This window comes from Oncorhynchus clarkii, chromosome 22, assembly GCF_045791955.1.
Source record: "Oncorhynchus clarkii lewisi isolate Uvic-CL-2024 chromosome 22, UVic_Ocla_1.0, whole genome shotgun sequence".
Lineage (NCBI taxonomy): Eukaryota > Metazoa > Chordata > Actinopteri > Salmoniformes > Salmonidae > Oncorhynchus > Oncorhynchus clarkii.
This window is the reverse complement of record NC_092168.1, coordinates 36,509,684-36,534,051: the sequence shown is the minus strand read 5'-3', so window position 1 is coordinate 36,534,051 and position 24,368 is coordinate 36,509,684. Positions and strand designations below refer to the sequence as shown.

At 44.1% G+C, this 24,368-nt stretch overlaps 1 protein-coding gene and 1 non-coding gene across 2 annotated transcripts in view; one reads left to right on the top strand and one right to left on the bottom strand.

Annotated features, from left to right (window-relative positions):
* The window catches only part of LOC139380833 (CLIP-associating protein 1-A-like), a 120,826-nt gene that overhangs the window by 18,106 nt on the left and 78,352 nt on the right, over window positions 1–24,368 (top strand). Inside the window, exons 2-6 of the mRNA XM_071123924.1 lie at window positions 15,359–15,437; window positions 16,899–17,002; window positions 17,281–17,372; window positions 17,762–17,837; window positions 18,174–18,271. Coding sequence (XP_070980025.1) covers window positions 15,359–15,437; window positions 16,899–17,002; window positions 17,281–17,372; window positions 17,762–17,837; window positions 18,174–18,271 — 449 coding nt within the window. The remainder of the gene's footprint in view (window positions 1–15,358; window positions 15,438–16,898; window positions 17,003–17,280; window positions 17,373–17,761; window positions 17,838–18,173; window positions 18,272–24,368) is intronic.
* Window positions 14,279–14,403, bottom strand: LOC139381036 (U4atac minor spliceosomal RNA). Its single transcript, XR_011628505.1, has one exon. It is a non-coding gene; the product is annotated as a U4atac minor spliceosomal RNA (small nuclear RNA).

Here is a 24,368-nt window from a genome sequence, read left to right as displayed (position 1 = left end):
GTTGAAACAAAAATAGAACTGTTTGGCCATAATGACCATCATTATGTTTTGACGAAAAAGGTGGACGCTTGCAAGCCGAAGAACACCATGAAGCACGGGGATGGCAGCATCATGTTGTGGGGGTGCTTTGCTGCAGGAGGGACTGGTGCACTTCACAAAATAGTTGGCATCATGAGAGAGGACGACCAAGAATATGTACAGGTGTATCAAAGCAGGGACAGAGAGACTGAAAAACAGCTTCTATCTCAAGGCCATCAGACTGTTAAACAGCCACCACTAACATTGAGTGGCTGCTGCCAACATACTGACTCAACTCCAGCCACTTTAATAAGGAAATTGATGGAAATTGATGGAAAAATGTATCACTAGCCACTTTAAACAATGCTCCTCAATATAATGTTTACATACCTTACATTACTCATCTCATATGTATATGTATATACTGTACTCTATATCATCTACTGCATCTTTATGTAATACATGTATCACTAGCCACTTTAAACTATGCCACTTTGTTTACATACCCTACATTACTCATCTCATATGTATATACTGTACTCGATACCATCTACTGCATCTTGCCTATGCTGTTCTGTACCATCACTCATTCATATATCTTTATGAACATATTCTTTATCCCCTTACACTTGTGTGTATAAGGTAGTAGTTGTGGAATTGTTAGGTTAGATTACTCGTTGTTTATTACTGCATTGTCAGAACTAGAAGCACAAGCATTTCGCTACTCTCGCATTAACATCTGCTAACCATGTGTATGTGACAAATAAAATTAGATTTGATTTGAAATTGTGTGGATATATTGAAGCAACATCTCAAGACATCAGTCAGGAAGTTCAAGCTTGGTCGCAAATGGGTCTTCCAAATGGACAATGACCCCAAGCATACTTCCAAAATTGTGGCAAAATAGCTTAAGGACAACAAAGTTGAGGTATTGGAGTTGTCATCACAAAGCCCTGACCTCAATCCTATAGAACATTTGTGGGAAGAACTGAAAAAGCGTGTGCGAGGAAGGAGGCCTACAAACCTGACTCCGTTACACCAGCTCTGTCAGGAAGAACGTGCCAAAATTCACCCAACTTATTGTGGGAAGCTTATGGAAGGTTACCCGAAACGTTTGACCCAAGTTAAACAATTGAAAGGCAATGCTACCAAATACTATTTAAGTGCATGTAAACATCTGACCCACTGGAAATGTGATGAAAGAAATAAAAGCTGAAATAAATCATTCTCTCTGCTATTACTCTGACATTTCACGTTCTTAAAATAAAGTGGTGATCCTAACTGACCTAAGACAGGGAATTTTTACAATGATTAAATGTCAGGAATTGTGAAAAACTGAATTTAAATGTATTTGGCTAAGGTGTATGTAAACTTCCGACTTCAACTTTATTTACAGCCACTGTGGGGACGACATCATCGATGCACATTTTGATGAAGCCGATGACTGAGGTGATGTATTCCTCAATGCCATTGGATGAATCCCGGAACACATTCCAGTCTGTGCTAGTAAAACATTCCTGGAGTGTAGCATCTGCGTCATCTGACCACTTCCGTATTGAGCGAGTCACTGGTACTTCCCGCTTTAGATTTTGCTTGTAAGCAGGAATCCGGTCAGATTTGCCAAATGGAGGGCCGGGGAGAGCTTTGTGTGCATCTGTGTGTGTGGAGTAAAGGTGATCTAGGATCCCCCCCCCCCCCCCCTGGTTGCACATGTGACATGCCGGTAAAAATGTTGTAAAATGATTTAAGTTTGCCAGCATTAAAGTCCCCAGCCACTAGGAGCGCCACTTCTGTGTGAGCATTTTCTTCTTTGCTTATGGTCTTATAGAGTTGGTTGAAAGCGCGGTTTTAGTGCCAGCTTCGCTTTGTGGTGGTAAATAGATGGCTACGAATAATACAGATGAGAACTCTCTTGCTGGATAATGTGGTCTACAGCTTATCATAAGATTCTCTACCTCAGGCGAGCAATACCTCAAGACTACTTTAATATTAGACACCGCGCACCAACTGTAATTGACAAAAGACGCACACCCCCACCCCTCGTCTTACCAGAGGTGGCGTCTCTGTTCTGCCGGTGCATGGAAAATCCCGTAAGCTCTATATTGTCAGTATCTTCGTTCAGCACGTCTCGGTGAAACATAAGATGTTACAGTTTTTAATGTCCCTTTGGGAGGATAATCCTAATTGTAGGTCATAAATGTTATTTTACAATGATTGCACGTTAGCAAGAAGAATGGAAGGCAATGGGAGTTTATTCGCTCGCCTCCAGATTCTCAGAAGGGTGCCCGATCTGCGCCTCTTTTCCCAGCGTCTTTTCTTCACGCAAAAGGTGTGGATCTGGGCCTGTTCCAGTGAAAGCAGGATATCCTTCTCGTCGGACTCCTTAAAGCAAAGATGCAAAAAAAAAAGACAAAATAGCACAATTCGTTGGGAGGATGTAAAACGTCAGCCATGTTCTCTGGCGCCATCTTCGGCGCCAACATACTGGGGTAATGTCTGCATAAATGTGTCAACATATTTGAGGTGTTGGCAGCTGCATAGGCTATTCTCGTTGAGCGTGGCAACATACTGGTTTGAAATGCGCCAATTAGGCTTAGGATTAGTTTTGGAATAGCCTGCATTTGTTTTCACAGTCATGTTTGCTCATGAGGCATAGGCCTACTATGCAGCGTACGCATAGCCTATAGGCCTATTGTTTTTATTTTGTATATATATTTTTAATTTATTCATTTGGATTCACAGTGTGGACCGAACCCAAGTCCCTGTACCGAACGGTTTGGTACGAATACATGTACTGTTACACCTCTCATTTTTTAAAACAACATTTCCTTGAGAGTGGCACATTTTTAATCTCAGACTCCAGTCATCTAAGTCATAGACTGTTCTCTCTGCTACCACACGGCAAGCAGTACCGGAGCGCCAAGTCTAGGTCCGAAAGGCAGCTTCTACCCCCAAGCCATAAGACTGCTGAACAATTAATAAAATGGCCAACCGGACTATTTACATTGACCCCTCCCCCACACATTGACTCGGTAGTGGTGCCCCCTGTATATAGCCTCATTATTGTTATTTAATTGTTACTTTTTTAAATTTGTATTTTAGTTTATTTAGTAAATATTTTCTTAACTCTATTTCTTGAACTGCATTGTTAAGGGCTTGTAAGTAAGCATTTCATGTTTTATTTGGCTCATGTGACAAATACCATTTTATTTGAAGATATTTTGTTATAGGCAGAGCGCATTGGAGTAGGATTCTATTTCAATGATAAGCATGACCCAGGCCTGTACTCTACACAGAGCAGTGCACCATAACCAATCAGAGCTGCATTAGGCCTATATGCAAATAGCCATTGCCATATATGGATCTGTGCCATTCACATTGAACTGGACTGTGTTTACAGCATGAGTGGTCGAGTAGATGCCTTGTTTTGAAATCAAAGTGAGAGCTGCATGTAGCCACCTGTGTACATTTGTTCATATTATTTGCTAGTTAGTGAGTTGTTAGCCCAGTGATGGCACATTTTCTAGTCAGCAATGGGAGAGTGGTTGCTTCCTACAAGAGCACAACATGTGTTAATTTCTAGCTATCTTTGAAAAGCAAGTCATATGTCTTAACGTTTCTAGCGCAGGTGTTCCGCTAGCGAGCCACCTCAACATCCGGTGAAATTGCAGAGCGCGAAATTCAAATTACAGAATATAAATTGTTAAATATAAATATTTAACAATCATGAAAATAAAAGTGTTATACATCAAAATAAAGCTTATCTTCTTGTTAATCCAGCCGCTGTGTCAGATTTCAAAAAGGCTTTATGGCGAAAGCATACCAAGCGATTATCTGAGGACAGTGCCCCGCATACAAAAGCATGAAAAACATATTTCAACTAGACAGGTGCGCCACGAAAGTCAGAAACAGCGATATAATAAATGCCTTACCTTTGGAGTGCCAACAGAAGAAGATCTTCAAAAGGTCCCAGCTACATCACAAATGGTCCTTTTGTTCGATAATGTACTTCTTTATATCCCCAAAAATTCAGTTTAGCTGGCGCGCTTCATTCAATAATCCACCGGTTTCCCTCCTCCAAAATGCATAAAAAATTAAGCCCAAACGTTACCAATAAACTTGTCCAAACAAGTCAAACAACGTTTATAATCAAACCTGAGGTACCCTAATACGTAAATAAATTATCAAATTTAAGACAGAGAATCGTTATTGTCTTTACCGGAGATCAACAACAAAGAACGCACTTTCATCCATGCGCATGAAAACACTACAGTCAAAATGGGAGCCACCTAGAAAAACTACAAATTCTAGCTCATTTTTCCAAAAACAAGCCTGAAACTCTTTCTAAAGACAGTTGGCATCTAGTGGAAGCCCTAGGAAATGCAATCTGGGAGGTTTTGGCCTCATAATAAACATGAAAGCCATTGGAAACAGTGGTAGGCTGAATTTTTTTTTGTTGGGAGGGGGGTGGTTTGTCCTCTGGGTTTCGCCTTCCATATCAGTTCTGTTATACTCACATACATTATTTTAACAGTTTTAGAAACTTGAGTGTTTTCTATCCAAATCTACCAATTATATGCATATCCTAGCTTCCGGGCCTGAGTAACAGGTAGTTTACTTTGGGCACGCTGTTCATCCAGACATCAAAATACATTTTGAGATGGTCTTAAATATGCTGTCTTATTCTCTGTAATAACGCAACATTTTCAGTCACATACTTATCTGAACAACAAGTGGATAAACAAGTTAATGTAAAGCTCTGCATGTTTTTTTTTCAAATGTCTCATGGATTGTAGGCCTACATTGAACAACACACATTGACTGCTACTGTAGGCTGAATGATAGAACAGATATTTCCATGTTTAAATGTTATGGGATGTATTTTCTTCCATTTGTTTTTGATGATAGACCACTCTGGTAGCCCTAGATTACGATCAAATAGCCACAGTAGCCTACGCCGCCACTGTTAAAACTGTAATTTATAGCGGGTACAGCCTCAGTATTCACAATAAACGCGTGCCGGAAGTTACACAGAATTGTTCAAGTTTGTACTCAGCACACCTGAAATTTGCTCAGTGCCAAAAAACATTTGAAGTAACATTGATCCCAAGGCATAGTTATTTAGTCTTGGTGACATTGAGGTCAAGGAAGCTATTGTCAAATCAAGGCAGTCAATCAATTGTGAGTAGCTTAAAATGGATTTACCCTTCAGGGCCTTTGAGAGTGAGGTCGCTGTTTTTGTACGCCATTTCATTGATGTATATTGAGAACAGGAGAGGTGACACGACACAACTTGCTAGCTCCCTGTCAAACAACCTGTCTAGCATACCGCCCATAGTGCCGCAGTAGACTGTCATAACTCAGCACAGCTGAAGATGCTCCTTGACCATCTAATAGCATTTTATTCCGCTCTATCAGACTTCTAATCTCTGAGACTGTACAATACCATCCCTGTTTATAAGATAAATGTACCGTACTGTCTCCAGTTTAAAACATTGATTTATTAAGTCCTCCTTGCTCGTTTTTGGCACTAGCCTAGATCCTGGCCTACCAGCTCTATTTCTGGAGAGTTGAACAAGAATTTAGAAGTTGAGAACAGTTTGTACTCTAAATCCGAAGCGAATTGCAGGATATCTGTGGCCTGAGAGAGGGGCCTAGCTTGAGGCCCTGAGGGGCTAATCAGATGAGCATCAGTAGGCCTCTTCTCTTCTAAACAACAGTCTCCTGTGTGTAGGCCCCTGTGGAGCAGAGAACCACAGTGCTCTTATGTAATGGGCCCTATCTAAAGGCATAACAACCAATCTCCTAGCGGTCTTTCCATCTTTGTTTGTTTCTTCTCAGTGTTGAACAGCAGTTCCAGTTGAGGGAACTGTAAACCTTGTTGTTCCGCTGTAACCCAGCGTCTGCAAAATCTCCACTCAACTTAATTAGGCTGTACAAGCATAACTTGATTACAACCGTAGTGCACAATTTATCATGCACGAGCCATGGCATGGCTATGGTGTCGTCCGAGGGAGGCTCTATATCAAAGGGTTTAGGTCATCGGTGTTCAAGCTCTGTCTGCCGTTCTGCTTCATGGTTATTGTTTGAATGACAAGGGAAGCTGTCAGTGTCAATCAGTTACTCTAGCCAAACTTTGGTATTTTATTTTCTCTCTTTCTCTCTTCCTGTGATGCACAATATCTCTGTTGTCTGACTTGTGTGTTCAGCACACCCCTCTGTTTTCTTAAGCTTTGTGCGGCAGTCTCTCTGTTTCTGTTCATGTTTCTGTTCAAATGGTTTTTAGGAGACGAACTTCCTTTAGCCCTCTGGATTCAGTCCTTCTCCCTATCATTTTCCTGTGTATCTATTCGATCCATATCACATTGTCGGAGTGCTGTTGTTTTGCCCAGTCAGCCTTGCTGAGGAGGTGAAGCTGTTGTCATGGCAGCTCAACACAGCTGATCAACAAAAATATGGCAGTGTAACTGTACCACCATTCTACTGATCAACTAACATCAGTATAGCACACGGTGGCATCATCCCAGGTAAGAGCTGGAGGGACAGAAGAGGGTTTAAACCTAATGATAAAACATTCCCAAGTGGACACTCGTCGTCATTGGCATCCTTCCATCTGTGAGAGATAATGGGGAATACAGAAGCCAGGAGACCATTGTAGTTGTCATGCTGGTTGAAGCCAGGAGACCGTTGTAGTTGTCATGCTGGTTGAAGCCAGGAGACCATTGTAGTTGTCATGCTGGTTGAAGCCAGGAGACAGTTGTAGTTGTCATGCTGGTTGAAGCCAGGAGACCATTGTAGTTGTCATGCTGGTTGAAGCCAGGAGAACGCTGTAGTTGTCATGCTGGTTGAAGCCAGGAGACCATTGTAGTTGTCATGCTGGTTGAAGCCAGGAGACCGTTGTAGTTGTCATGCTGGTTGAAGCCAGGAGACCGTTGTAGTTGTCATGCTGGTTAAAGCCAGGAGACCATTGTAGTTGTCATGCTGGTTGAAGCCAGGAGACCGTTGTAGTTGTCATGTTGGTTGATGCCAGGAGACCGTTGTAGTTGTCATGCTGGTTGAAGCCAGGAGACCGTTGTAGTTGTCATGCTGGTTGAAGCCAGGATACCGTTGTAGTTGTCATGCTGGTTGAAGCCAGGAGACCGTTGTAGTTGTCATGCTGGTTGAAGCCAGGAGACCGTTGTAGTTGTCATGCTGGTTGAAGCCAGGAGACCGTTGTAGTTGTCATGCTGGTTGAAGCCAGGAGACCATTGTAGTTATCATGCTGGTTGAAGCCAGGAGACAGTTGTAGTTGTCATGCTGGTTAAAGCCAGGAGACCGTTGTAGTTGTCATGCTGGTTGAAGCCAGGAGACCGTTGTAGTTGTCATGCTGGTTGAAGCCAGGAGGCCGTTGTAGTTGTCATGCTGGTTGAAGCCAGGAGACCGTTGTAGTTGTCATGCTGGTTGAAGCCAGGAGACCGTTGTAGTTGTCATGCTGGTTGAAGCCAGGAGACCGTTGTAGTTGTCATGCTGGTTGAAGCCAGGAGACCGTTGTAGTTGTCATGCTGGTTGAAGCCAGGAGACCGCTGTAGTTATCATGCTGGTTGTGAACTGGCTTTACAGTACATTGTGAGAGAATGCAACACCTTAGCAAGCACCTCCATCGCCAATATATGTCTTGAAGAACACACATATCAACACTCTTCATGTGTTAAGTCACCGTGTTCACTTCATGTGTTTCTGTCTCACTCCCAGGATTTCATTTTGTCCTGGTCTATCTGCTCCCAGACCCAAGCTCTATAATCATATCATTCTGAGTGACACCTTTTACATTGAGAATGCGCAGCTATGGTCTCTCTGCTCTCCTCTGCAGTAGTGTTCACATTTAGAACACTGAGAACTGATAGGAACCTTGTCCCATATCGCCTCAGGATGGTGGTTAGGCTGACTTAGTATTTTCAGATGTGGTAGGCAGAGCAGAGCACCGACCGCCCATCTCCAATCAAGTGAAGAGCTAATTCAGCTGTTTTTGTAATAATTAGTTTTCTCTCTCCTAGATGGAATACATTCTCTGAAATTAGTACTACGGTATGCATTATGCATAGCTGGACCTGAGAGGACAGGCTGTGTGCTATGGGCACTGGATTTATCATCGAAGTGCAAATTCATGGTTTGAAGTTACATGACAGTATGTGTGTGTGTAGCTGCTAGCTAGCATGTTTTTCAATCGTCTCATTAAATGAGCTGGTGCTACATGCACAGACATAAAACAATAAACACCCAAGCTCCCTTTATCAACAATACAATACACACTAAATAGGTGGTCATTGAAAAGCTTTGACACCTGTCCTAACCCAACAAGCAGGTCCCGGCTCCAACATCTTCTAGCACAGCAATGTGCACGCTGATTAGGCCTACACATCTGATTTGTACTGTCAGCAGTTGGAATTCTCACCCTGATCTCTTTTATGAGTGACCTTTTTAATGTCTGAGGTCAGTGGCTGTATATTATCAGCCTTCAGAGCTGGGGTGAAAGTGCCCCAAATTCTCCCCGTTACCACCTATCCCCACTGCCCTCAGACAAGTGAAATGGTTTCTTTCAAGCACGGGGCATTTTGGCTATTTTAGGGTATTTTAGGGTCCCTACCAACCGCATGATATCAGCAAGACCCAAACAACGGTTAGGCTCCAACAGTTATTTTCTCCAGAAAAGAGATGTCTTTGTTCAATAACATGGATGGTGTTTGTGAAAGGTTGACCAAAGATATCCCCTGTTCTCTTCTTGTTTGGTTATAAAGTTCATTGCTTTCAGGGCTAGCAAGGGGGGAGACCTCAAGACTTCCCACTAATTTTTTATTTTATTTTTTACCCTTTTAAATGTATGGACTTTACAGTTTTTAAACTTTGGATATCCCTTTTCAACCACAAAAGTATACCATTTGTTTTTTAAACCACACAAAAAAAACTTTTTGTCCTGTCCTATTTCAGTGAGGAAGCCCAATTTGTCCTGTACAACTAGTAACGTTATGTCCTCCCAGAGAAGCGGCAGTTGGATCAGGCTGTAGCTCCCAGGTTTCTGTCATGTAGTGTCAGACATCCTGAATCAGCTGCTGACTGTTTGTTTGTAGGCCATGTTTGATGCCTTCACTTCCAGCAGAACATTAGTCATCATGTTGCAAACTGATGCATTTTTCTATCCTGTCAGACAGGTCTGTCCCGTGGCTGGAGATGTGCTTCCTCTAGCCTGAGTGTGTGTGAGGGGAATGTGTGTGGTCAGCGGTCAGCCACAGTCCGTCCTCAGCCACAGTCGAGCCAACCCTGCCCTGCCCTGCCCCGCCTGGTGATGGTGATGGTGTGTCAGTTTCAGGGGAGAGGCTATAGTGGTAAATCCAGTTCAATTCAATCTATTTTTGACAGCAAAAAAATATGTGGCTTTTGGGACCTGAATGCCAAAACATTCAAGAGATAAAGATGCTCAAAGTTGCCAAAGGGCGCCAAATTCAAAATAACAGAAATCGCATAATAAGAATTCCTCAAACATACAAGTATCTTATACCATTTTAAAGGTAATCTTGTTGTTAATCCCACCACAGTGTCCGATTTCAAATAGGCTTTGCAGTGAAAGCACCACAAACGATTATGTTAGGTCAGAGCCAAGTCACAGAAAAACACAGCCATTTTTCCAGCCAAAGAGTGGAGTCACAAAAATCAGAAATAGAGATAGAAGTAATCACTAACCTTTGAAGATCTTCATCAGATGACACTCATAGGACTTCATGTTACACAATATATGTATGTTTTGTTCGATAAAGTTCATATTTATATAAAAAAAATCTCAGTATACATTGGGCGCGTTATGTTCAGTAGTTCCAAAAACATCCTGTGATTTTGCAGAGAGCCACATCAGTTTACAGAAATACTCATTATAAATGTTGATGAAAATTCAAGTGTTATACATGGAAATATAGATACACTTCTCCTCAATGCAACCGCTGTGTCAGATTTCAAAAAAGCTTTACGGAAAAAGCAAACCATGCAATAATCGGCGCTCAGAGACCCAACAAGCCAAAAAGATATCCGCCATATTGTGCAGTCAGCAGAAGTCAGAAATAACATTATAAATATTCACTTACCTTTGATGATCTTCATCAGAATGCACTCCCAGGAATCCTAGTTCCACAATAAATGTTTGATTTGTTCGATAATGTCCAAATAGCTACTTTTGTTAGCGCGTTTGGTAAACAAATTAAAACACACGAAGCGCGTTAACTGGTTGCAGACGAAATGTCAAAAAGTTCCGTTACAGTCCGTAGAAACATGTCAAACGATGTATAGAGTCAATCTTTAGGATGTTTTTAACATAAAACTTCAATAATATTCCAACCGTAGAATTCCTTTGTCTTCAGAAAAGCAAATGGAACGGGAGCTACCTCTCATGTGAATGCGCGTAACCAGCTTGTGACTGCTGGCAGACCTCTGAGGAAGGGGGGGGGGGTCAAAATCAAAAGTAACAGTCAGTATCTGTTGTAGCCACCAGCTGCATTAAGTACTGCAGTGCATCTCCTCCTCATGGACTGCACCAGATTTGTCAGTTCTTGCTGTGAGATGCTACCCCATTCTTCCCTTTGTTCAGGGACAAATTATTCAATTTCTGTTAGTCACATGTTTGTGGAACTTGTTCAGTTTATGTCTCAGTTGTTGAATCTTGTTATGTTCATACAAATATTTACACATGTTAATTTGGCTGAAAACAAATGCTGACAGTGAGAGGACGTTTCTTTTTTTTTGCTGAGTTTAGCTGGAAGAGCAGACTCTTATTTTATTGTTTTCAATCCAGGAATTCAAGCTTGAATAGAGAGGCAGAAATGGTGCATTGTCTGTGTGAAGTGTACTGGAAACACTGGTGTGTGTGTGTGTGTGTGTGTGTGTGTGTGTGTGTGTGTGTGTGTGTGTGTGTGTGTGTGTGTGTGTGTGTGTGTGTGTGTGTGTGTGTGTGCGCGTTTCATATATGCATGTTTACAAGTTTTTCCTCGACTCCGCTTTAGAACAGCTAGGCCAATTCCCCTTCAGGCTCCTGAGTCTTGCCTGCTGACTAGTCTATCGCTGAGTCACTGTCCTGGGCTTCCAGGAACAACATACAGAGCAGCTGAAGTATAATGTTATCGTCATCACTCAGTACCGTGCTGTCCCCAAGCACTGGTCGATGATAGGGCTGCACAATTCATCCAATTCACATCGAAATCGCAATATTGATGTGCAATATCCGTATCGCAAGAGATGGCCTAGCCATATCTCAATATTTTGAAACTCCACTCAGTCATGTGCAGCATGTGCAGCATACATTTTAATAGTTTACTCTGTTTGTCATCTCACCCCCTGTCACTCAACCTGCACAGTTCCTCCTCCTCGCTGTTGATTCAATCTAAGTTTGCATGCTGTTTTGTTAGGTCAAGTGATGTCAACACATTGTTCCAAACAAGAACAATTATGCTTTCCACTTTGCTTCTTAATATAAATCATGTTATTTCTATGATTCCAACAGTTCACCCATGTGTTTTGATCTATATCGCATGTCAAATCGCAATCTGTAACAATTCGATTTTTTGCACATTTCGTGCAGCCGTAGTTTAGTATCAGTCCAGTCAAACCTCTGGTCTGACTCCCACCCCAGCTGGTAAACCGTTGATGTTGTAGTGTAAGGGAGGGAACTAGGGTCAGGAATCCAGACCAATGACAGGGTGTTAGGTAACTACTGTATAGCTCTGCCTCTGGGCTCTGTCTGTCCAGACAGCACAGGCTGGCTAACTGGCTGGCTGTCTCTTCTCCTCCAGCCACCGCTCAGCCCAGCTGTTCCCCTGACTCATAGAAAATGACTGCAGTGAGGGAGGGAGAGCCCATAGTGTGTGTGTGTCTGTGCACGTGCGAATGAATCTGCAATACATGCAATACACCCATGCCTGTCTGCTCTAATATGTCCTTCTACTGTCTCAACAGACAAGGGAGGAGGTTGTGTGTGTGTGTGTGTGTGTGTGTGTGTGTGTGTGTGTGTGTGTGTGTGTGTGTGTGTGTGTGTGTGTGTGTGTGTGTGTGTGTGTGTGTGTGTGTGTGTGTGTGTGTAGTGTCAGGCCACTGGGAATAAAATAAAAGTCTCAAAGCGAATGGGCATTGCCATGATTCAATCTAAGCCTGGTCCAGCCACATCAGATGAGAGCAGAGGGAGAATCCTTATTTTCCATGACTCATGACACAGCGATGAGTAGCAGACACGTTTAAGTGAATGAGATGTCATTAAGTGTCCATTATAATGAATTGTGGGACGAGAGGTAACCACCCATCCTGTAGTATTGGAGAACACATCTAGCTGGCTATACCAAGCTAGCACTACTGGCTGGGGCCTTTTGCTTTGTGTGACATGTATTAATGCCAGGAGGATAGGCATGGAATCATCTAATGTCCCCTTCCTTGTTTATCCATGTCATATAGAGATCTACTGTGTGTAGGACTGTAGGTTCTGCTTGTCATAGAATTTTAGGAGTTGTTCATCCTCTCAGCCAGCTGATGGCAATGATGCCACTGTATGCTACGAATGGCTACAGTACTGTAGAGAGAGAGATGCAGAGCTGCAGGTTTAATGGGGACAAGGGTCCCACAGGGTCTGAGGTGAGATTATTTTACCAGCGTGTCATCAGACAGGATGGCCACCAGCCTCAGTATCCTGTAGCCTCTATCTCCTGGTGGAGATCCATACTCGGCTCCTCACTAGTCAGCCAAGGTGAACAAATTAACCTGAATGCAGGGAAAGTAGAACAACAGTCCCAGCCAGTCTGCTAGCTTGTCTCAGAACGTCAACATACCCCTAGTTAAAGTCAGTGAGAGGAGCAATATAAGAGAAGGCCATGTTGAAATGAAGTGTAGAGCAGCCATGATGAAGGGAGAAATCCCTACTATGTTTATCAGCCCTGAGCCGGGGGATGCTGTGGGAAGGGAGGGCCTGGGGGTGAGACAGGAGGGGGAGGCAGTATAGCCATCTGTCTGTCTGTAGGGAGTAGGAGAGGTCTGTTTCTCTCTGGGGGTGGAGACTAGCTTGGGCTAGACTGACTGGACGGGTGGATGGATCAGGCTGGAGAGGCCCAGGCAGAGGAAGAGTGAGGAAACACACACACACACACTCTCTCTCTCACTCCATTCTCACTCTCACACTCTCACACTCTCTCACTCACTCACTCACTCACTCACTCACTCACTCACTCACTCACTCACTCACTCACTCACTCACTCACTCACCAGGCAGGCAGGCGGGGAGGGAGGGGGGAGGCAGGCGGGGAGGGGGGAGGCAGGCGGGGAGGGGGGAGGCAGGCAGGGAGGTTGCACTGCAGCAGCCATCCTCCACCCTCCTCTCCCCATGATGACCAACTGTGTGTCTTTTGTGGGCTTGTATTACTATCCTAGTGGTTCCTGGAAATCCCTGAAAGGACAGTAAAAGTAAGTAAAACATTTCCCAGGTCACCACGAGGACAAAGGCTTTTTAGGCTTAGGGGTTAGGTTTAGGGTTCTAAATGGGGTAAGAAGATTCTAAGCTGAGTAGTTTGTGACCTATAGAGATAATCTACATTTCCCTCAGAGAAGAGACTAAATGTAGTTGAATTCAGAGCTGCAATTTGGGGCTCTTTGTAATGTTGTCCTCTCCTCTGGACATCCAGTTTTAGTTCTCCAGACCTTTTGTTTTGGGCTTGTCATCAGTTTAATTACTGTAATTCCCTTTCATCTGCATATGAGAACAAAGGATCAGGATTATGCCCCCAGGGCAGACATGCCTGCTGCTGGTATTTTTTTATTTTTATTTTTTATTTTACCTTTATTTAACCAGGCAAGTCAGTTAAGAACAAATTCTTATTTTCAATGACGGCCTGGGAACAGTGGGTTAACTGCCTGTTCAGGGGCAGAACGACAGATTTGTACCTTGTCAGCTCGGGGGTTTGAACTCGCAACCTTCCGGTTACTAGTCCAACGCTCTAACCACTAGGCTACCCTGCCGCCCCTGGTAGTGTTCTAGTAAACCTGAACCAGTCTCCAGCCTAAACTGAGGAAAGGAGAGCTGTTAATTGTGCAGCATATGATACGGAAGCTGTGAAATTGGATAACATAGGTCGTGTCTGTTGCTGGCTGCCTGGACTATGCAACACTGTTACTTTCTACACTTCTATCACACTCACCAGTAGATGGCAGTGTTCATCAATGCTGCAGGGTTCATTGCGCAGAGTTGTATTTTATTTACAAGATTGAAAGTTTCAAAAATTGCAACATGGCCGGCACAAGCTCAGGTGATGCTTATGTGTTGTTATGGTGTTTGCAGGGCTACTCTCACTAGATGTTCGTTGAGCAGCTCTCTCACCCCATGAAAAGGAAAGCTAACTATTTGGGGGCATAGTGCTTTTACCTGACATCAGCCATGGTTTTTCCCATGGTGACTGGCAACTTTTCCCACGGTGACTGGCAACTTTTCCCACGGTGACTGGCAACTTTTCCCACGGTGACTGGCAACTTTTCCCATGGTGACTGGCAACTTTTCCCACGGTGACTGGCAACTTTTCCCACGGTGACTGGCAACTTTTCCCACGGTGACTGGCAACTTTTCCCATGGTGACTGGCAACTTTTCCCACGGTGACTGGCTACTTTTCCCATGGTGACTGGCAACTTTTCCCATGGTGACTGGCTACTTTTCCCACGGTGACTGGCTACTTTTCCCATGGTGACTGGCTACTTTTCCCATGGTGACTGGCTACTTTTCCCACGGTGACTGGATATTTTTCCCATGGTGACTGGCTACTTTTCCCATGGTGACTGGCTACTTTTCCCACGGTGACTGGCTACTTTTCCCATGGTGACTGGCTACTTTTCCCATGGTGACTGGCTACTTTTCCCACGGTGACTGGCTACTTTTCCCATGGTGACTGGCTACTTTTCCCACGGTGACTGGATATTTTTCCCATGGTGACTGGCTACTTTTCCCATGGTGATTGGCAACTTTTCCCACGGTGACTGGCAACTTTTTAATGAGTTTTCTATGGCAGCACTGTACAAAAGTTGTAATAAGTCAATATTACACGTTTCAGAGTGGCAGCATTATACATTGTCCTTTTTTCAGCAGATAGAGTGATTATATTTCAGTTGACCCTCAACCCTTTGTGAAACTAATTTGCATACTGGACTGAATCAGAAGGAATTGTTTATTGTTAGATTGTTTAATGTTGTTAAAAACAGATAATTTAAGATGTTTTTTATTTATTTCGATGTACTTTTATTTCATATGTTGTTATTTTGTATTTTTGTTTATTCAAAATGTTCTCCTTTTGTGTGTTCCAGGTGGCTTTGCTTGGAATAGACCTTTTATCTGTCCTAGTGACAAGGTTACAGGACCGATTTAGGAACCATGTGGGAACAGGTGAGATTGTCATTTTATTATCTTAGAAAATATCACTTTCTTCATGGTTAAAGGAGTTCAAATAAAATATTGTTTTAGATTTCTAGACAAAATGCCTGACAAAAAAACGCTTGTATCCCTGCCTTGACTAAACGTTTGAGCTTCATTGGATTTTAACTCATCGTCCACATCTTTAGATAGCAATGCTAACCCTTCCCCTGTCTTCTCTTCTCTCCCCTGTGTGTCCATCCCTCTCCCCTGTGTGTCCATCCCTCTCCCCTGTGTGTCCATCCCTCTCCCCTGTCTTCTCTTCTCTCCCCTGTGTGTCCATCCCTCTCCCCTGTGTGTCCATCCCTCTCCCCTGTGTGTCCATCCCTCTCCCCTGGGTGTCCATCCCTCTCCCCTGTGTGTCCATCCCTCTCCCCTGGGTGTCCATCCCTCTCCCCTGGGTGTCCATCCCTCTCCCCTGTGTGTCCATCCCTCTCCCCTGGGTGTCCATCCCTCTCCCCTGTGTGTCCATCCCTCTCCCCTGTGTGTCCATCCCTCTCCCCTGTGTGTCCATCCCTCTCCCCTGGGTGTCCATCCCTCTCCCCTGGGTGTCCATCCCTTCTCGCCTGTGTGTCCATCCCTCTCCCCTGGGTGTCCATCCCTCTCCCCTGTGTGTCCATCCCTCTCCCCTGTCTTCTCTTCTCTCCCCTGTGTGTCCATCCCTCTCCCCTGTGTGTCCATCCCTCTCCCCTGTGTGTCCATCCCTCTCCCCTGTGTGTCCATCCCTCTCCCCTGTGTGTCCATCCCTCTCCCCTGTCTTCTCTTCTCTCCCCTGTGTGTCCATCCCTCTCCCCTGTGTGTCCATCCCTCTCCCCTGGGTGTCCATCCCTCTCCCCTGTGTGTCCATCCCTCTCCCCTGGGTGTCCATCCCTCTCCCCTGGGTGTCCATCCCTCTCCCCTGTGTGTCCATCCCTCTCCCCTGGGTGTCCATCCCTCTCCCCTGTGTGTCCATCCCTCTCCCCTGTGTGTCCATCCCTCTCCCCTGTGTGTCCATCCCTCTCCCCTGTGTGTCCATCCCTCTCCCCTGTCTTCTCTTCTCTCCCCTGTGTGTCCATCCCTCTCCCCTGTGTGTCCATCCCTCTCCCCTGGGTGTCCATCCCTCTCCCCTGTGTGTCCATCCCTCTCCCCTGGGTGTCCATCCCTCTCCCCTGGGTGTCCATCCCTCTCCCCTGTGTGTCCATCCCTCTCCCCTGGGTGTCCATCCCTCTCCCCTGTGTGTCCATCCCTCTCCCCTGTGTGTCCATCCCTCTCCCCTGTGTGTCCATCCCTCTCCCCTGGGTGTCCATCCCTCTCCCCTGGGTGTCCATCCCTTCTCGCCTGTGTGTCCATCCCTCTCCCCTGGGTGTCCATCCCTCTCCCCTGTGTGTCCATCCCTCTCCCCTGTCTTCTCTTCTCTCCCCTGTGTGTCCATCCCTCTCCCCTGTGTGTCTCCAGTACTGCCCAGTCTGATAGATCGTCTGGGGGATTCCAAAGACCAAGTCAGAGACCAAGATCAAATCCTGCTGCTGAAGATCATGGAGCAGGCTGCCACCCCACAGGTACGTGTGTACACACACACACATACACATACACATACACATATCCCACATCCCACAGGTGGAGCTTTCCTGGGCCAACATTTCCTCATAGACGAGTTATTGACAAAGGTCTTGAGTCAATCCCACAATTCCTTCCCAGTTCCCTGTTGATTCATTCCTGAATCCTAGGTAGGTTTTGATTCCTGACTCGATTGTATGTTAATTGATATGACCTGATCCGTGACAAAAAGCTATTTGATTGTTGACCTGGTACAAATATCCTGTCCTCTCCTCCCCAGTACGTTTGGGACAGAATGCTGGGAGGCTTCAAACACAAGAACAACAGGACCAGAGAGGGAGTGTGCCTTTGTCTCATCTCAACGCTCAACATGTAAGACTGCCTGGCCTCTCAATGACCCATCTATCAATCTGTCTGTCTGTTCTTACTATACAACAGATTGTCATTAGAGCTGATCTCTTTTATCATTGCTCATGTTTTTCCATCATTCCTTCGTCATAGACAAGGTAAGATTCAATATACATTTTTAGATTTCTCCTTTCTAATACTCTGAAAGCAATAGAATTGTAGCTGACTGCCGAGAGCATGGATGAGCCTAGGTTTGATTTAAAATGTGTCAATATTCTCTCATGTGTATCATAGGGAATTTTTAAATGTTATTATGGTAAGGTCTTTATTGTCAGGAGTCTATTTGCAGTGATGCTGATGCTTACCTATGATGTCATTGCTTTCTCTCTCTCTCTCCCTCTTTGTTCTTCCAGGTACGGAGCCCAAGGCTTAACCCTCAGTAAAATAGTCCCTCACATATGTAATCTACTAGGAGATCCCACCAGCCAGGTGCGTTTGCTGTGTCAATCAGTTTATTACACTGCTGGTCAGGGAGGGAGAGGGCCTCTAGCACAGATGGACACAGGCATTTCTACAGGGACATGAAGCCCCCTAGTGGCAGCCACAGAACAGAACAGTGCTATCTTTTGGGGGATGCAGGGTAATGATTCTGTTCAGCGACTGTTTCAAGATCTGCTAAACATATCATATTAGTGTTGGCGTATACACATCTGTGAGTGAATGGGAGTTGCATTCTGTCCGTAGATAAAGACATTTTCATATTCTATTGTAGTCCTGTTAGGGCATGTTCTAGATGAACTTTGAACCTCCCCCTGGTGTCCTTAGGTGAGAGACGGAGCTATGGGCTGCCTGGTGGAGATCTACAGACATGTGGGGGAGAGGGTGAGGATGGACCTCAGCAAGAAGGGCCTACCACAGTCACGGTATGATGAACATTCTACCTCTGCCTTTCTGTCTGTCTCTGCCTCTGTCTGTCTCTGCCTGTCTCTGTCTGCCTGTCTCTCTGTCTGTCACTCTGATTGTCTATCACTGATTCTCTGTGTCTGTCTCTGTCTCTCACCCTCCCTCACTCCTCTCTCTCACTTCTCTCTATCTCACGCCTCTGACTAATCTCTCTCTGGCTCAGTTCAAATCAATTCAATTCAAAAGACTTAGTTGGCATGGGAAACATGTTTACATTGTTTATTATCTATTTCACTTTCATTTGCAATCAAAAATGAACAGTAAACATTACACTCACAAAGTATCGAAGGAATATTATGTCTATATACAGTGTTATAATGATGTGCAAATAGATAAAGTACAAAGGGATAAATAAATAAACATAAATATGGGTTGTATTTACAATGGTGTTTGTTCTTCACTGGTTGACCTTTTCTTGTGGCAACAGGTCACAAATCTTGCTGCTGTGACTGCAGACAGTGGTATTTCACCCAATAGTATTTCACCCTATAGTTTATCAAAATTGGATTTGTTTTCGAATCCTTTGTGGGTCTGTGTCATCTGATGGGAATATGTGTCTCTAATATGGTCATAAATTTGACAGGAGGTTAGGAAGTGCAGCTCAGTTTCCAACTCATTTTGTGGGCAGTATGCACATAGCCTGTCTTCTCTTGAGAGCCAGGTCTGCCTACGGCTGCGTCTCTCAATAGCAAGGCTATGCTCTGCAAAGCTTTCCTTCATTTTGGGTCAGTCAGAGTGGTCAGTTATTTTCTCTCGCTCTCTCGCTCTCTCTCTCTCTAGGCTACAACATTGTGAAAGAGGGGTGTGGTCTAAGGTAAAGGTAATCCCCTGAATGACTCCCCTGAATGACTCCATTCAGTAGGCCTATACAATTAACATTTAGCAAATATGCAAAATATTTAATTCGGAAGTGCACTTTCTCTGATCATTTTAACAGCCTACACGACACTGTAGACCATGACACTGTAGACCACGACACTGTAGACCACGACACTGTAGACCATGACACTGTAGACCACGACACTGTAGACCATGACACTGTAGACCACGACACTGTAGACCACGACACTGTAGACCACGACACTGTAGACCACGACACTGTAGACCACAACACTGTAGACCACGACACTGTAGACCACGACACTGGGAAAGAGGGGTTGGTCTAATGTAAAGGACCTAATGGGAAGGAAACCACCTAGGTTAAATGATCTGTTATGTCAAGTGTTCGATGTGTTTCATTCAAGCTTACTATATAACCCTGACAATACAAAATCTTTCAAATTCGAAAGTGACTTTTTAAAATGAATGTCTTACTTTCTGCAGGCACGTCTGTCAACAGTCATCATCTACTGATCTCTCTCCCCTTGCTCTGCCCTCCAGCGTTTAATAACGAACACTCCACCATTACCACTAGCTAGCCAGCTAGCTATCCGTTCACTGTGGCTGTCAGGCCTCCAATTAGCTTTCCTGTGTGAGAAATGAAGACTCATGGGTAATATAATGTTGGCGCTGCCGCACCAGCCTGCCCGTGTCTGTGGCGCTGGGGAAGGGATTGAGTGTATGGTAGCCATCCGTCAGTCTTTATTGAATTCATCCACAAACCAATACAGTTCTGGATTATTTTTTGGGGGATTAGTCCGGCCACTGTACCATGACGCCTTATTGGAGGACAGCTGTTGCAGAATCATGGATGCAGGCCCACGATAGGCTAATCTTGTAACCGGGTCACACCGATTGGCCACACAGGCCTCAGTGATGCTAAGTGATACCATAGTATGCTATTTAAACATGATGGTAGTGGGAGTGACAGAGACGATGGTAATGATGACTCAGCCTGGGCTCTAATTAAGTGTGTGGATGTTTCAGTGGGGCTGGGTCTGGGCAGCAGATTGATTCACTCCCAATTGTCTCTTTGGTTGAGAGTTAAAGGGGAATAGCTGTTCCTGGAACCATTCCGACTGGGGCATCTGTCTCTCTGATCGTCCCCTGTTTAGTTTAATACTGTTCCCCCCTTTTTAGTTTGGTTTATTACCATGTCAACAGGCCGCTAACATGCAATGCACTCTGTGAAGGTGGCCCATCCTTCTTGATCTCAGTTTGTCACTATGAACTGTTTTTCACAGTCAGTCTTCCTCTTACATCCCACATTGTTGATCCTTGCATTGCTCCTACCCACTCTTCATTGTTGTAGGTAGTATTACAAAACTATTTCCCAGACCAAAAGGGAAGAGATGACTCTTTATAAAGGGAGCTTGAAGGGGCATGGTTGGAGGAGGGATAAGCTCCTTTAGTCTTCCTTTAGGAGTGCTTCCTCTGCCCATTATTAGATTGGTTCCGGGCCCAGGGCATGGTGGGTGCTGAGGCTCTCTAGTGCCCACCTGTGCCCTCCTCCTGTCTGTAGAAACACTCTTAATCCATTTCCTCCAAGAGATCCATGAGCAATTAAAAAGCATGTTGTTATATCCAGTTAAATACTAACTAAGTCTTCTTATCGATATGTTCACATCGGAGTTTCCTGCTATTTCCTGCAAGCAGTGTGCTTTGTATTTATTCGATTCAATGTGTTTTTAACAAAGATTTGAGTACATCAATGTCTACCACAGTAATGCATGTGATTTAAAAAGCCTATGTTGCAAACAGTGTGAGAATGTCAAATTCTAATTTGGGCAATTTAGCAAGCTACCTTCTGTGGGAAAAGGGATGGGGATATTAGCTTAGGACTGTACTATATTTGAATAGAAAGAGAGAAGCAGATGCAAATTTTGTAAAATAGCATTAGAATGAAAAAGGTTTAGCTGACAGCTTCTAGTTTTGGCCTCATTTCCAAGTCAAAGTGACTCAATAGAAATCTGGAGGGATTAAATCTACACAGCATTTTCACTAACTGACACCAAATAAATTCCTGCCTCATTTGATCAGTGTAAAGGTGCCCGCATGCTTCCCATCCGTAACAGTTTGTGCATATGTTATGAGGACATTTTATGACGTTATTGTTCGTTTTGGTCTTCGGCAAGGGTTTTTTCAGCTGTTTGTGCGCACACACAATTTTTTTTTTTGAGGCAAGCTGAAGTTCGGAGCCGTCATTGGTCAACAGTAGGGATCCTTAAATGAAGTGTTTGTTGTCATTCAATGATAGACTACTCGTTTTCATGCACATTTTGAGAAATTAGAAATACTGCACCAAACACCTTAGTTAGATGTAAAATTGCGCAACTAAGATCTCTGCAGAAATGTCCAAATCAATGACATATTCAGATTAATACGGACTATTTTGAGGAAGTGTACATTGGCAAAGTGTCTCAAGATGGACAAACGATACCTAGTCCTGCCGGAGCTTTTTCAATTTGAGAATACATGAGCTGGATAAAATATTTCTGGGAAATGATTTCTAAAGCTGGATCAATGTCCCGCAAGATGATGATAACAGAACTGAATATAACAGCATAGTAGTCCTATAATGTTACTCTTACTCCAAAAACGCCTCATTTCGAATTAGATTATTTTGGGGTGGTTAGATGAAGCTGAATAGTGGCATTTCTTTCTCATGCGGTCAAAACTCAACAGCGCATCAAATCAAATGTTATTTATCACATTCGCCGAACACAACTGGTGTAGACTTTACAGTGAAATGCTTGTTTATGAACCTTTCGCAACAATGCAGAGTTTACAAAATAATAATATAAAATACTAACTAACACAAGGAATAAAATAAAATACGCAAAACTTGGAGCTATATACAGGGAGTACCCGTATATACAGGGAGTACCCGTATATACAGGGAGTACCCGTATATATAGGGAGTACCCGTATATACAGGGAGTACCCGTATATACAGGGAGTACCCGTATATACAGGGAGTACCCGTATATACAGGGAGTACCCGTATATACAGGGAGTACCCGTATATACAGGGAGTACCCGTATATACAGGGAGTACCAGTACCATATCAATGTGCAAGGGTATGAGGTAATTGAGTTAGATATTTACAAGAAGCCAGAGTAGTGACTAGGTATCAGGATAGATAATATTAAAAGTAAAATAAAGAACAGCAGCAGCAGCAAATAATGAGTGTAAATGTGTGTGTATACAGTTGAAACCGGAAGTTTACATACACTTAGGTTGAAGTCATTAAAACTCGTTTTTCAACCACCCCACAAATTTCTTGTTAACAAATTATAGTTTTGGCAAGTTGCTTAGGACATCTACTTTGTGCATGACACAAGTCATTTTTCCAACAATTGATTATGGACAGATTATTTCACTTACAATTCACTGTATCACAATTCCAGTGTGTCAGAAGTTTACATACACTAAGTTGACTGTGCCTTGAAACAGCTTGGAAAATTCCAGAAAATGTTGTCATTGCTTTAGAAGCTTCTGATAGGCTAATTGACATAATTTGAGTCAATTGGGGGTGTACCTGTGGATGTATTTCAAGGCCTACATTCAAGTGCCTCTTTGCTTGACATCATGGCAAAATCTAAAGAAATCAACCAAGACCTCAGAAAATAAATTGTAGACCTCCACAAGTCTGGTTCATCCTCGGGAGCAATTTCCAAATGACTGAAGGTACCACGTTCATCTGTACAAACAATAGTACGCAAGTATAAACACCATGGGACCACGCAGCCGTCATACTGTTCGGTCTCCTAGAGATTAATGTACTTTGCTGCGAAAAGTGCAAATCAATCCCAGAACAACAGCAAAGGACCTTGTGAAGATGCTGGAGAAAACGGGTACAAAAGTATCTAATAGCCACAGTAAAACGAGTCCTATATCGACATAACCTGAAAGGCCGCTCAGCAAGGAAGAAGTCACTACTCCAAAACCGCCATAAAAAAGCCACACTATGGTTTGCAACTGCACATGCGGACAAAGATCGTACTTTTTGGAGAAATGTCCTCTGGTCTGATGAAACAAAAATAGAACTGTTTGGCCATAATGACCATCGTTATGTTTGGAGGATAAAGGGGGAGGCTTGCAAGCCGAAGAACACCATCCCAACCGTGAAGCACGGGGGTGGCAGCATCATGTTGTGGGGGAGCTTTGCTACAGGAGGGACTGGTGCACTTCACAAAATAGATGGCATCATGAGGTAGGAAAATTATGTGGACATATTAAAGCAACATCTCAGGCCTACAAACCTGACTCAGTTACACCAGCTCTGTCAGAAGGAATGGGCCAAAATTCACCCAACTTATTGTGGGAAGCTTGTGGAAGGTTACCCGAAACGCTTGACCCAAGTTAAACAATTTAAAGGCAATGCTACCGAATACTAATTGAGTGTATGTAAACTTCTGACCCACTGGGAATGTGAAGAAATAAATGAAAGCTGAAATAAATCATTCTCTACTATTATTCTGACATTTCATATTCTTAAAATAAAGCGGTGATCCTAACTGATCTAAGACAGGGAATTTTTTACTAGGATTAAATGTCAGGAATTGTGAAACATTTAAACTCAGTTTGGTGTATTTAAACTTCCGACTTCAACTGTATATGTGTGTGTGTGTTGTGTCGGTTTGCGTGTGTGTGTGTGTGTGTGTGTGTGTGTGTGTGTGTGTGTGTGTGTGTGTGTGTGTGTGTGTGTGTGTGTGTGTGTGTGTGTGTGTGGGTGGGTGGGTGGGTGGGTGGGTGGGGGGGGGGGGGGGGGGGGGTGTGTGGGTGTGTGGTCAGTGGTCAGTGCCAATATTATGCTCCGGTACCGTTTGTCGGACGGCAGCAGAGTTGACATTCAATTGCTTGGGAGCTGGGGTCTCAATTTTTGTCTCAATTTTTCGAGCCTTCCTCTGAGACCGCCTGATATAGAGGTCCTGGATGGCAGGGAGCTCGGCCCCAGTGATCTACTGGGCTGTTCGCACCACCCTTTGTAGCGCTTTGTGATCAAGTGGTGAGGCAGCTTGTCAAGTTGCTCTCGATGGTGCAGCTATCAAACTTTTTGAGGATCTGAGGGCCCATGACAAATCTTTTCAGCCTCTTGAGGGGGAAGAGGTGCTGCCGTGCCCTCTTCACGACCGTGCGGGTGTGCGTGGACCATGTTAAAAGTGATGCGTTCC